The 12759-nt window shown below is 44.1% G+C and overlaps 1 protein-coding gene across 1 annotated transcript; it reads right to left on the minus strand.

Moving 5' to 3' along the window:
• Window positions 1–141: 141 nt before the first annotated feature.
• On the minus strand, window positions 142–12566 carry syt12 (synaptotagmin XII). The gene is made up of 7 exons (XM_071545914.1): window positions 12521–12566; window positions 11351–11544; window positions 10203–10607; window positions 6280–6495; window positions 2589–2709; window positions 1237–1370; window positions 142–315 (listed from the first exon to the last, which is right to left on the minus strand). The coding sequence occupies exons 1-7, from the start codon at window positions 12564–12566 to the stop codon at window positions 142–144; spliced, it is 1290 nt and encodes a 429-aa protein (XP_071402015.1).
• Between the last annotated feature and the right edge of the window lie 193 nt (window positions 12567–12759).

Genomic DNA, 12759 nt, shown 5'->3' on the forward strand with positions numbered 1-12759 from the left:
TCATTCAGTGGCAGGAATGGGCTTCCATAGAGAAGGGAAGGGAACACAAAGAAGTCAGTGTTTTACTTGAGACTGAACGCACAGCAGGACAGGTGGGTGTTGGAGGGAGGTGGGTGTTGGAGGGTGGGGGTGGGGTGGGGACTAGGTCCTGCGGAGCGGGTGCCACATGGACACGGGTTTCCTCAGGGTGGCCAGCATCTGGTTCCAGTGGGTGATTCCCATCCCGCTGGCCTCGGGGCCGATGATCACGTGACCCACGTTCTCGCCCCGCCCGTCCTCGGTGACCTCCGCCACCGTCACCCTCAGGGAGAGCTCCTGCACAGGAGGCAGAATCCTTTTACATAACTGCTGCGTAAGAATGACTCAGCATCTATGGCAGAGCTCGGTTCATCCAAAACTTTGTGGAACTGTGCCAGTCCACTGAATATGTATAAATATCATGTGTATAAATATGTAATAAAAACATTTGGTATTTTTACTGTTTATTTGGCATTTTTATTGCTTATCTTAACGCATTATATTAGCACTTTTTAACTCCTTTTGAAAATAGCTATACAAACAAAGTGTTTCATTATTTTTATATGCCATTAAGAGCAGTTGCATCATGGGGCTTGCAATAGTTTTACTCATTGATTCATTCTTCCCCTTTATCTAGCTTTATCTTTATAATATTTCCATAATGGTCTTTATATCTTCATGGTATTTCTGCTATTTCATACTGTGTACATACTGATATTTATATATTGTTGTAACATGTTTATACATACTTACTTATATTTACAAACTGTAAGAGTATGGAAGTAATCCATACTCTCTCCACATGTTTTCCATCCATACAACAGCATATGCATATAACTACACTACTGTTTTTATAATTTTTACTGTTTTTATTGCTTATTTTATATTCCATTTTTGTGCTTATACTCTATTAGTCTTTCTTTTAGCTGCTGAATCCCACCACCTCTTATCTTATCTGCAAACTATATATATTGCCTATATCCTTTCTGCACTATTCTTGTTTTATTATTTTTTAATTACCTTCTCTGTGTTCTGCTACTATACTGTACACTGCTGCTGTGACACCCGAATTTCCCCTAGGGGATCAATAAAGTGCATCCTTATCCTTATCCTTATCCTTATCCTTATCCTTATCCTTATCCTTAAAGTGTACTGTTCAGGAGTGTTTTGGAGCATGTGTGCATGTGCAAAATAATCAGCTACAGCCCCTAGTGTCACCTGCAGGACGATGGACGGCACAGAGAAGATCATGGCTTCGTTGAAGATGGGGTTGGTGTCGTCCCGTTTGGTAGACGTCTTCTTCTTGCTGATCTTCCTGCCGTCTTGCAGGAGATACACTTTGACAAACGGATCTGATAACGAGAACGGGAGAAGAACAGGATCGGGATGACATTACATCAATTTCAGGCCTGTAACATCCAACACACACACACACACATACATATAAACATAATGTCTCTTGTTGTAGCCCATGCAATAAACTCCTCATTAAACAGTAATCAATTAGAGTCCTGTACACACAATTACCTCTGTAGATGTTTAATGACAGTGTTTCGGTCGGTGACCTTTATTCAGAACAGAGTTAGTGTGGCACTTATGATCTGGACACTTAGTTTAATGAACAAGCAATTTAAGTCAAATCTGCCTTTCTGCATGAAGACAGATTTATCTTCTGGCATCAGAGTATCAGAGTCTGTTATTACTGTATCACTAATTATTTAGTTCAGTGGCCAGATGTTACACAGTCATTTGAAAAAAATAACTTCATGTACTGCAGACGGACCAGATAGCAGAAATAGATAGATAGATAGATAGATAGATAGATACATACATACATACATACATACATACATACATATACATATACATGGGGGGTTACAGAGGAAGAATGGCTCTGAGGCTACTGTGATCTCAATGAAATTGAGAATGAGTTTCACTTTGTGTTTTCTTGTCCTTTATATGACATACGTTTCAAGCTGTTTAACAGGTGTCAAAACCTAGATTTGATTTGGTTAAGTAATGCAGATAAACTCAAATGGCTCTTTGAACACAAGGTATTCGCTTTCCCCATTTCCTAGAGAAAGCATGGAATAGGCGCGTAAATAAAACATATATCTGATCTTTATTATATTATATTTTTGGCTCTTGTGATAGGCTACTATTATTTACTTGATCTATCTTTTTGTAAACTATGTTTGCCGTGCAGCTACTATTTACTGAGAAGTGATTGTATTTAATTATGTTTTTGGTGTATTATTACACTATATTATAAACCCGTAAGGGATGGGTCATAAGACAAGACACAAAAATAATTTTCATTCATTCATTCATTCATTCATTCATTAGATACACAGAGTGACAGACAGATAGAGAAACCATTGCTTCACATATTGCTTCACACAACCAGTCTGGAAGTTGAACTGCAGTCATTCTGTAACACAGGAGCAGGGATGCTCACACACTCGAGTAGCACACATGCACACACACACACACACACACACACACACACACACACACACACACGCACACACACACACACACACACACAGCAACCACACAAATTGCCTGACCTGCAGTGGTTTTGCCGTTGGTCCACACCAGGTTCTTGGCCTTGGCCACAACCACTGTGAGGCGCTCTGCTGTCGGCAGGTAGCTGAGAGACAGCAGAATCTCCCCGACTGCGTCCACGGCCTGTAGAGGCAAACCAAATCATACATTTAACATGACAGACATTTAATGTAACATGACAAATGTCATTTGGTGGATGCTTTTATACAAAGCAGTTTACAGAATCATAAATACTTTCATATTAAAGGAACAATCCCTCAGGCTTGCACTGTTTTATAGCATCGATTTGTGATGTTGAATGCATTTCAGGAGTTATTTTGTGAAGAAACGTTGTTGTTTATTTCTACTTATCTACAGTTAATGATTTCCAACATTTCCCAAAATGAAGAGGGTCTTCTGTGGTGTTTATGTGTAGGTGGAGAGAGTGATAGTGCAGTGAGTTTTTCCTGACAAGAAGAAGTGAGAGTGGAGAAAGAAGAATGCTGTGGTGTGACGAGCCTGGTGGTTCAAAGTACAAAAAAGCCGTCAAAGAGGGTGTTGTATTTCACACGCTACCGACGACAGATCCACAAAGATGCAAGCTGTGGCTGCATTGCATTCTGGTCTATTGAGGATACTGTCAGTGGAGAAATTGGTCTCTCCGCCTCTTCTATGATGGATTTGTCCCTGTATGATTGTTGAACATTGCTGCAAAATGGTAAGACTAGGAAGAAGCCCTTGTTCTTTGACTCTGAGTTAAACAGGTAATCTGTAATCTGTAAGGGATTACATTTTGCAAGTAACCCTCCCAACCCTGATCCTAATTTATCTGATATGGAATGGAGTTCTGCTGAATCTCCAGCAGAGGGTCTCAGACACCACCGGGCTTTCTTTACCCAGGGGAAGCCTGACACAGTCTAGTTTAGTTTGGTTTAGTTTAGTTTAGTTTAGTTTAGTTTAGTTTAGTTTAGTTTAGTTTAGTTTAGTTTAGTTTAGTTTAGTCAAGGCAAGGCAAGGCAAGGCAAACTTTATTTATATAGCACATTTCATACACAAGGCAAATACAATCTGCTTCACATAAAACAGAAAAAATACATACACACACCACAACTATTTAAAATTACATTAGAAAAGGAAGAAAGAAAGAAAGATAGAGATAAAACACACATAAAAGAAATAACATAAATAAATAAAGATACTAACACCTATTACATCTACCTACAGATGATTTAGCGGAAGGCCACAGAGAAAAGGAATGTTTTGAGCCGACTTTAAAAGAGCGGACAGTGGGAGCACATCTCAGTTTAGTTTAGTTTAGTTTCATAATAAAGATGTCCAACTGATTAATGGAAACTGTCCTTGATATATTCCACATTGGTGATGAGCCCATACCAACTGTGAAAGAGAAGCCAGTCAAAAGCCTGGGACGCTGGTACGATGCAACCCTCAAGGATACAGACCAAGTAGACCAGCTTAGGCAGGACACCACCAGCGGCCTTGAGAGTATCGACAAGTCCTTGCTCCCTGGCAGGTTGAAGCTCTGGTGCCTTCAATTCGGTCTCCTACCCCGGCTGATGTGGCCATTAACCATCTACGAGGCCCCAATCTCAAAGGTTGACAAGCTGGAGAGGATGATCAGCTCATTCGCCAGAAAGTGGCTAGGTCTCCCCAGGTGCCTTAGCAACTTAGGGCTCTATGAAAAAGGCATCCTGGAACTTCCCATCTCCAGTCTTTCAGAGGAGTACAAGTGCACCAAAGTAAGGCTGGGGATGACGCTGACAGAATCCCGTGACCCATTTGTAGCCCAAACTGCTCCCACCCTGGCAACTGGGAGGAAGTGGACCCCATCAGCAGCTACACAACAGGCAAAGGCAGCCCTCAAGCACAGGGACATCATTGGCCACGTGCAACAAGGGAGAGGAGGCCTCAGCCTCGGAGAGAGCAAACCATCCTGGTACAAGGCAACTCCATCTCAGCGACAAGGTCTCGTGGTCGAGGAGGTGCACCGGCAAGAACAGGCAGCGAGGTGCGCAAAGGCCATTTCTCAAGCAAAGCAAGGGCAGTGGATGAGATGCGAGGGAGTTGAGAAGAGAAAGTTCTCTTGGAAGGAGTTGTGGGACATGGAAGCATTTCAAACCAGCTTCATTATACAAGCCACATACGATGTCCTGCTATCTCCCAAGAACCTCAGCCAATGGTACGGCGAAGACCCTACGTGCCCCCTCTGTCCATCTCCAGCAAACCTGAAGCACAAACTTGTCGGCTGCAAGACAAGCCTTACACAAGGCCGTTACACCTGGCGGCACAACCAGGTACTGAAGTGCCTAGCAGCTACGCTGGAGAGCAGACGGACAACCATCAACGCCCTGCCTCCTCTGTCATCCCATCCTGCATCTGCAAGAGAGTTTGTCCGTGAAGGTACGAAGCAGCCCAAGGCCTGTACTTCAAATCAAGAGGCCGGGCAGTTGGGAGCGGCACGGGACTGGAAGCTACTGGCAGACCTGGAACAGAGGCTCTGCTTCCCATCTGAGATCGCCACGACCAATCTCAAACCGGACCTCGTGCTTTGGTCCACCTCACTTCGTACCGTCTACATCATAGAGCTTACAGTGCCCTGGGAGGATGCTGTGGGCGAGGCCTACGAACGTAAGAGGCTTAAGTACGCTGACCCGGCCAACTGACGCTGAACAACATGGCTGGAAAGCTAAGGTTCGGCCAGTGGAAGTTGGATGCAGAGGCTTTGTAGGCATGTCAACTACCAGGCTGCTTAAGGACATGGGAATCCGAGGCCAGGCCCAACGTCAAGCCATCAAAGCCCTCTCTGGTGCTGCTGAAAGGGCGAGCCAGTGGCTCTGGATTAAGAGGAGAGACAACACCTGGGCTCCGAAATAACATCAAGAACGAGATGACGTCAAGGGGAGTGAGCCTGGGACGCCAGGCCTCATCGCTGAACCCTCTGGAGGTGTAGTGGGCTCATCAGTGAAACACTGAGGAAGGAAGGCGCCCACTTGAAAACCCTGAGGTGTCATCGTCATTCCCACTCACATCAGCAAGGGCTCAAGTATCTCATCGTCATTCCCACTCACATCAGCAAGGGCTCAAGTATGTGCAAACAAGGGATTGTATCACCTAGTCCTAAATAGAACTGATTATCAATAGAAACTACATTATAAGCTTATACTCTTTGAGACAGGATTTGACACAAACTGTATAGTAGTGTGACACAGTAATAGGATAAGATTTTTTTTTTATGTGAAGCAAATAAAGTAGTTCCTTAAATACTCAGAGAAGGTGCAGAAATCCAGGGTAAAGCCTTCTCTTTACCTTGTCAGTTTGAAAATATAAAGAGAGTTTGTGAATCCTAATCTATAAATATGGTTGAAGTCTTGATTTTTTTGCTGCATTACGAACAGGCACAAAGCCTGGTTAGTCCCTAACACCATCCACCTGGGCAAAAGCATTATAAGGAGTCTAGCCCTATTGTGTATTGCAATCAGCATCGACTTATTCTTTTGGAAATGGCACTTTGCAACTGGATGCTTATGTTATGATTTTCATATTAAGTCATCTTCTAGCCCTGAACTAATTTACCCTTTGGTGTTAATAAAGTACTATTGCACCGTATCATATCGTATTGTGTTGTATTGTGTTGTGTTGTATCCCATCGCATCGTATCACATCGTACCCTGTTTAACCCTAATGTATCTTACACACCTTATTGACATCCTGCAGGTAGAGCCAGGCGTTGAATGGTCTGATGGTCAGGTCCAGGTCTGACATCTTGAGGTCCGCCGTCCCAGCGCTGATGTTCCTCTCGTCAGCATCGATGCCAAAGGCCGCGAAGCGCAGGCTGATCTCGTCCAGAGCCGGCAAGTCCAGAGGGACGGAGAAGCGCTCGTCAAAAATCACGGTGAATGCATTAGTCTGGACCTGTGAAAAAGAGAAGGCCAGTGAATTGTAGGATGTCAAACTCAATTTATGCCAGTGGATTTTTTCATGTGTGAATGAGTTTACGTTGGGTCACACATGAGGGGGTTACAGGTGTTTGTAGGCTGTGGAGGCACAATCAAGCACAGAGGTAAAAAAAAAAAAAAAAATCCACAATCCACCCTCTTGTTTGCAATGCTAATCAGATAGATCACACAGAAGTATGAATCTAATATTACAGGGAAAGACGCCTTCATCCTCTCCCTGAGTCACTCATCATCGGAGCCAGGCTGTGACGCAGAATGGCGTCAAAGCTTTTCTATTTATTGGACGGTGACTCACTCAGTTGTGAGAATCTTCTGCTTTGCACAGGTGGGTGTGGATCACTCTTTTCCGTGTGATCTTACCTTACAGTCATTTATGCTCAAACAACATACAACCTGAATACAAGGCACAACAATAAACTGGAAGAATAGGATCAGAAGTTCATCTTTACACTTTTTCTTTAGACATTAGGTTAGATTAAGAACACAGAAAACATACCACAGCATGTCTATTATCTTGTAAAAGTCCATTTTAAACTACAGCAGTGGCACAAGTGCTCCCAAAGGCTACAGAAAGTGAGCTCCATTAGCTAGTATTCCATGTTGTTGATATAAATTTGGTGTTTGAGTCTTTGTGAACATACAGTACAAGGCAAACACATGATAACAGGGGATGAAAGAGGATCCATTCCCTATCGTGTCATATCTCCAACCACTTGGCTGCAGCTATGAGTTTCTGCTGGCAGCATTCTGAAAAAAACATCAGTAATCTCATCTGCAGGGCATGAAACTAACTTTTTTTTTTTGACAACCAGCCGCAGAGCCAAGTGGATTCAGAATTTCACCAGTCAATTTAATTTCTTGGCAGCCAAAACTGGTTTTTTTCAATGGAAAACACTGGCTGAACACAGGTTGGCCACCTGCCCAAGTATCTTAAATCAAACTGGAAGACTTAGCTGCCAGAATGACCAGCATTTTGCTTTGTGGCTAGTGCTGATTTCAAGCCCTGGCCATCAGATGTTGATGCGTGTGGCGATATCAGGATTTATGAAGCAGTCTGAAGTTACCAAGCAACTAGTAATGTACAGACGACAGTGGATGTAATAATAGACTTTTCCCCACCAATATTCTCTGTTCTTTCTTGAGGTGTGAAACGTAACAAGAAACAGCATTTCCATTCAAAACCTCTGAAGTAAACACTCCATCTTAGTGTAAGTCTCTTATAGATATCAATGGAGTTTCTACAGCTATTTTTGTGTGTCCATAGCAAGAATATTTCTTTATTTTGGATGGTATTTTGTATGATTCTCGTACTGTCGGCCAGTCTTGCCATATACTATTGTTTGTACCACCTTGGACTGTTTTTTACAAGCTGTTCTCTGCTTTGTAAATTGAATTGTTGAATAAACTCAATCAATCAATCAGTGCTGTGCATGTAACTACTGCTACATACAGTATAACTACTAACGCAACATGGCAACAATAACACTGTACAGTTTTGCCAGACATTATCGCAGATGAACAACAATGAAATAGCATCTCACTGCACAACAATGGGCTTTTGAATTCACAGCACAGGGGCTGCAAATCACCCAGAGATGCTAACCTTGGGATTGTGTCTTATATGAAACAGCTGAATAGCATGATAATCACACATCTAGCACCTACAGACTGCAGAAAGAGGTCTGTAAATATGCACATATCGATGTAAAGCATCATAAGAGTAGGAGGGAGTATCTCTCTCTGCCAGCTCAGCCCAGAAACCTCCACTGCATGTTCAATATGAGACTGTCTGCCTGCACATTTAGACGACTTATCGCTGGGGGGATAACAATGGCTACGTGTGAGGTGAAAATGAAGCAATAAAAGCTCAGACCGAGAGAGGCTTATGTGTGTGTGTGTGTGTGTGCATGTGTCTGTGTATGTGTGTGTGGGTGAGACAAAAAGAGAGAGAGAAAGAGAGAGAGAGAGAGAGAGAGAGAGAGAGAGAGAGGAGTGACAGATGGGACAAGCAAAACAAAAACAAGAAACAGTCACAACAAAGAAATGGAGAGAAAAGGAGATGTAGGAAAAAATGAGGAAAAGCATAGGAAAATGAGAGAGAGAGAGAGGGGGGGGGGGGGAGTAATAGATAGGTGACAACAAGCAAAACAAAAACAAGAAACAGTGCCAGCAAAGAAATGGAGAGAAAAAGAGAGAGATAGGGAGAAAAAGAGATAGAGGGGAAAATGAGCAGAAGAAAGCATAGGGGAGAGAGAGAGGGAGAGAGAGAGAGAGAGAGAGAGAGAGAGAGAGAGAGAGAATCCAGGCTTGACCATCGGGGCGAGTGGAGCTGATGTCAGCAATTTGCCGTCTTCACCACTCCTCTACATTAAAGAGGGAGCCACTCCAGCCGCTGCATCAGTGCCTGCTGCCATTATTACACCCAGCCTGAATGCATTAAAACAACAATAATAATATGCTCAAGTAAAAGGAGCCTCGACAAGCCTGTATGAATTCCCTGATTAGCCCGCGCTACACAAAGCACGACGCAGTGAGGCGCGATGCCTCACAGCCAGGCAGGAATTAGTGAATTTCCTGGCAAGGAGCAGCAAAGAGCAGAAGGCGAATGGCAGGTGTACCAGATGGACGAGCACAGTCCTGTTCCGTTCCTATCAGAGAGGTCAATTCACATTAAATTCAATCTTTTCACAAAGTGTTTTTCAGCTGCATTCAAAAACAGGAAATCATTTGCTATAGCGAGTTCTCATATCTAATCAAGACACATTTCCCCTCTGGGGCTAATAAAGTTTATCTTATCTTTAAAATGCATAATGTCACATATCATCACCATTATGAAGTAAATTGCAGTTTCATTCTACGTGTCGAACTGCGTGAATTGAAAGTGAATCACATCTAATCCTGATGATTGTTCAGGAATGCGACTATACTCTCAGCCAGCTCACTGGGGGCTCGTCACTCTGCAAATGAAGTGGGGCTCTTCCGTCAGACGGGAGGAGAGGATCGGCTCATCGAGCTGAAGGATGGAGCCTCTCACCCGTGGGACCCATCGCTCTGTCTGTCTAAAAATCCAACAGGGCAAACTTCTTAAACACAGCTCAAGCGATCCAAACATGCCCCGAGCAAGAGAGCTACAGATGCCACGGCCTGATTGCCTGAACAAAATGTCAACAGCGACTTTTACCTCCGGTCCTTAGCCCAAGTTCAGTGGTCACGGCTGAGCTGCTTATTATGCAGCTAGGAAGCTATTCTTCTGTTTTTTTTTACAGTGGCAGCTAGAAGTCTCTCATCCTATATTTATAGTGATTTATTGCTGTGGTTGCCATGGAGGAAATCACCTATCCTGTAATGATCCTGTATTTGAAATGTTCAAAAACCTGGATTTACTTGACACACTGACACACACACTGACACACACACACACACACATAAACTGAAGTCCTAACTTTAAACTAGCTCATTGTGGAAGTGAAGCCTGATAAAATGTTCTCATTTTGGAGGATTTTCCTCATCTCCCTGTCCTTGTGAGGACATTTGGTCCTCGAGTAGAGAAATACAAGAACACACACACCCACACCTACACCCACACACACACACACAGACACACACACAAACACACACACACACACACACACACACACACAAACACACACACTATCCCCTTACCCTAGTGACTCCCACATTGAGTTCCTCAGGCCCCAGGGAGACTCTGATGAAGCAGCCGGGGAAGTCTCCCTCCTCCTTCTCCAGCAGGTCTTTGCCCTGGTGCAGGGTGATGTGCAGCAGGCCGGCCGCCTGGCCCACCTGCCTGGACTGCTCGAACTCCAGCGTCACCTCCAGCTGGCCCACGGTGAAGTCGTGGCCAAAGTTGTTGGCGATGGAGGAGATGGAGCTGAGCGAGTCGGTGGAGACGGAGCGGTTGAGCTGGGCCATGCCGGCCGGGTCCAGCTCCCTGCTCATCAGCTCCAGGTGGCCCAGGTCCCTGAAGCCGTCCGGGGTGTCGCCCAGCGCCAGGCTGGGCTTGCGGCTGGAGATGGTGGAGGTCCGGCGGTGGTTGTTGGCCGCCACTCTCTGTAGGGAAGGATTAGGAGAGGGGCCAACAGAGGGGTAAGCTACTGGGACGGGTGGTTTCTCATTTGCTCAGTTGAGATCTGAGTCCATCTAAACAAGGCGCTGTCTGCCAATATGGGCCTTCTGAAACTGACCTCTATTAATTTGCAACTACTGGCTTGGTTTTGGATAAGAACCTGGTTGTTAGTAACAGCTAGCACAGTGTAACTGAAAGAGTTCATGCAGATTTATTTTATCTCAAAGATTTTTTAATTTTTTAATTTTACTGTAATGTGTAATTGCAAACACAGAGGACAACAAAAATAAGCAAAAGCATTAAAGATGTGTTATAAAGTAGGTGTTGGTGGCAAAATTAACAAGGTTCTTCCCAGACTTAGACAGACATAGATACAAGGTTTGTGTGTGACACTGATGTTATGAAACTTTCACATTCTCAATAGCAGTCCAAAGACATGCAGGTCAGGTGAAAGAAAGACTCTAAATTGCCCATAGGCATGAGTGTGTTTGTGCGTAGTATGGTATATGATGTAGTATATGATGTACAGTATGTATATGATGTAGTAAACAAAGGAGATGAAGTATGTATATGACCTAGTATAGGATGTATATGATGTGTATATATATGTAGGATGTATATATGATGTAGTATGATATATGACATGGTGATGGTATGTAAAGCCCTTTGAGACTTGACTGTGATAAAGGGCTAAATAAATGAACTAGACTAGACTACATGACTGTACCTTTTGCCTGACTTCTGAGAAGGAGTTTCCATATTTTTCTTGCAGATAACGGTAGTCAAAGTTGGGGAAGGGAGACGGCGCGGGGAAGGTCCCAGACTTCCACAGCTTCCAGATGTTGAGCCCGGCCACGCCGAGCAGCACCAGGAAGCCCACCAGGTAGATCCCCACCTCCCAGCCCGGCGGGTTACGCACCACTGAGGTCACACACACACACACACACACACAAACACAAAACAGCAAGGGTTTAAAGCTGTCCTACGCACTTTCAAATCCTCAGTGCTAACCTAAACGTCTGCCCCTCAGTGTCTGGATTTTTTTTATTTGATGAGGGTTGGATTGATGCGGGAAATGCACATGACTGGGAGAAACCCAGGAGAGAAGATGCTGGCAGGTTTGTGATTTAATGCCAGCAGGGAGCCTGTGCTTCCAGAGGCAAACACACCAAAACTGAGCACAGTCTGCCGTTATTTCAAGCATACTGCCTTGTCACCTATCAGGGCTGTAAACAACAGGAAGAGTTGGGAAACAAAGTAACTCAGTCAAATTAGTTTTGGACAAAATTTGATAAGCAAATGCTGGAAAATTTGGCATCGAGCTGCCACTATGAATTTAACTTCAGAGCATCTCGCTTGTTTCATTTCAAAGAGGGGTTATGGGGCGTTGCCGAGCTGTCTTTCTCAAGACGGATTACCTCTCTGGGAAGGCTCAAACTGACAGTTTTATCTCTACTTCTTAAAGCAACAGATGAGCCAATTATAGGGCAAGTTGAACTGTTTTGTAGCGTAGGTGGCCTTCAGCAGCTGACGTGGCTGGAAGTGCTGTAAAACTCCTGTAAAAAGGTGATAATAGCACTCACATCGTCCTGAGAACAGGGACAGACAGACACAAACACACACATATACACAAACACACTCACACAATTACACCTCATTGCATGCAAAGCCACAGACGGCCTTATCTCTGTTTGTCTCTCACAGTCTCATAGGCACACACACACACACACACACACACAGACACACACACACACATTTACCAACATGTGCACAAATACCAGACAGCTGTCAAGCACACAGTTACGCACCCACACAGCGGCTCAGCAGAGGTTGCCCAAGCAGAAACGATCAGCATGGCAATGTGCTACAGTTCTGACATAAAGAGTCAGCCACTCACCACTCAGATGGTAGCCTGATATATCCCCACTCTGAGCCGAGGACATGGTGCTGCAGCCAGCCTGAAAACACACAAACACATCTGTTAATAATCTGTTATCAGGGACCATAACAGAATGAAGGCAGACACTTGGAGTTGTTACCTAAATCCAAACCAATCATGGGTTTTCAAGTAAGTAGAAACAGCTTGCAGTCAAAACAACTGGTTTATCGTCCATAATAAGGTTGGGATAATTTCCC

This window comes from Centroberyx affinis, unplaced genomic scaffold, assembly GCF_046629955.1.
Source record: "Centroberyx affinis isolate AG114_WGS23_722 - 3 ecotype Tasmania unplaced genomic scaffold, CSIRO-AGI_Caff_v1 ptg005066l_1, whole genome shotgun sequence".
In the NCBI taxonomy this organism is placed as follows: domain Eukaryota; kingdom Metazoa; phylum Chordata; class Actinopteri; order Beryciformes; family Berycidae; genus Centroberyx; species Centroberyx affinis.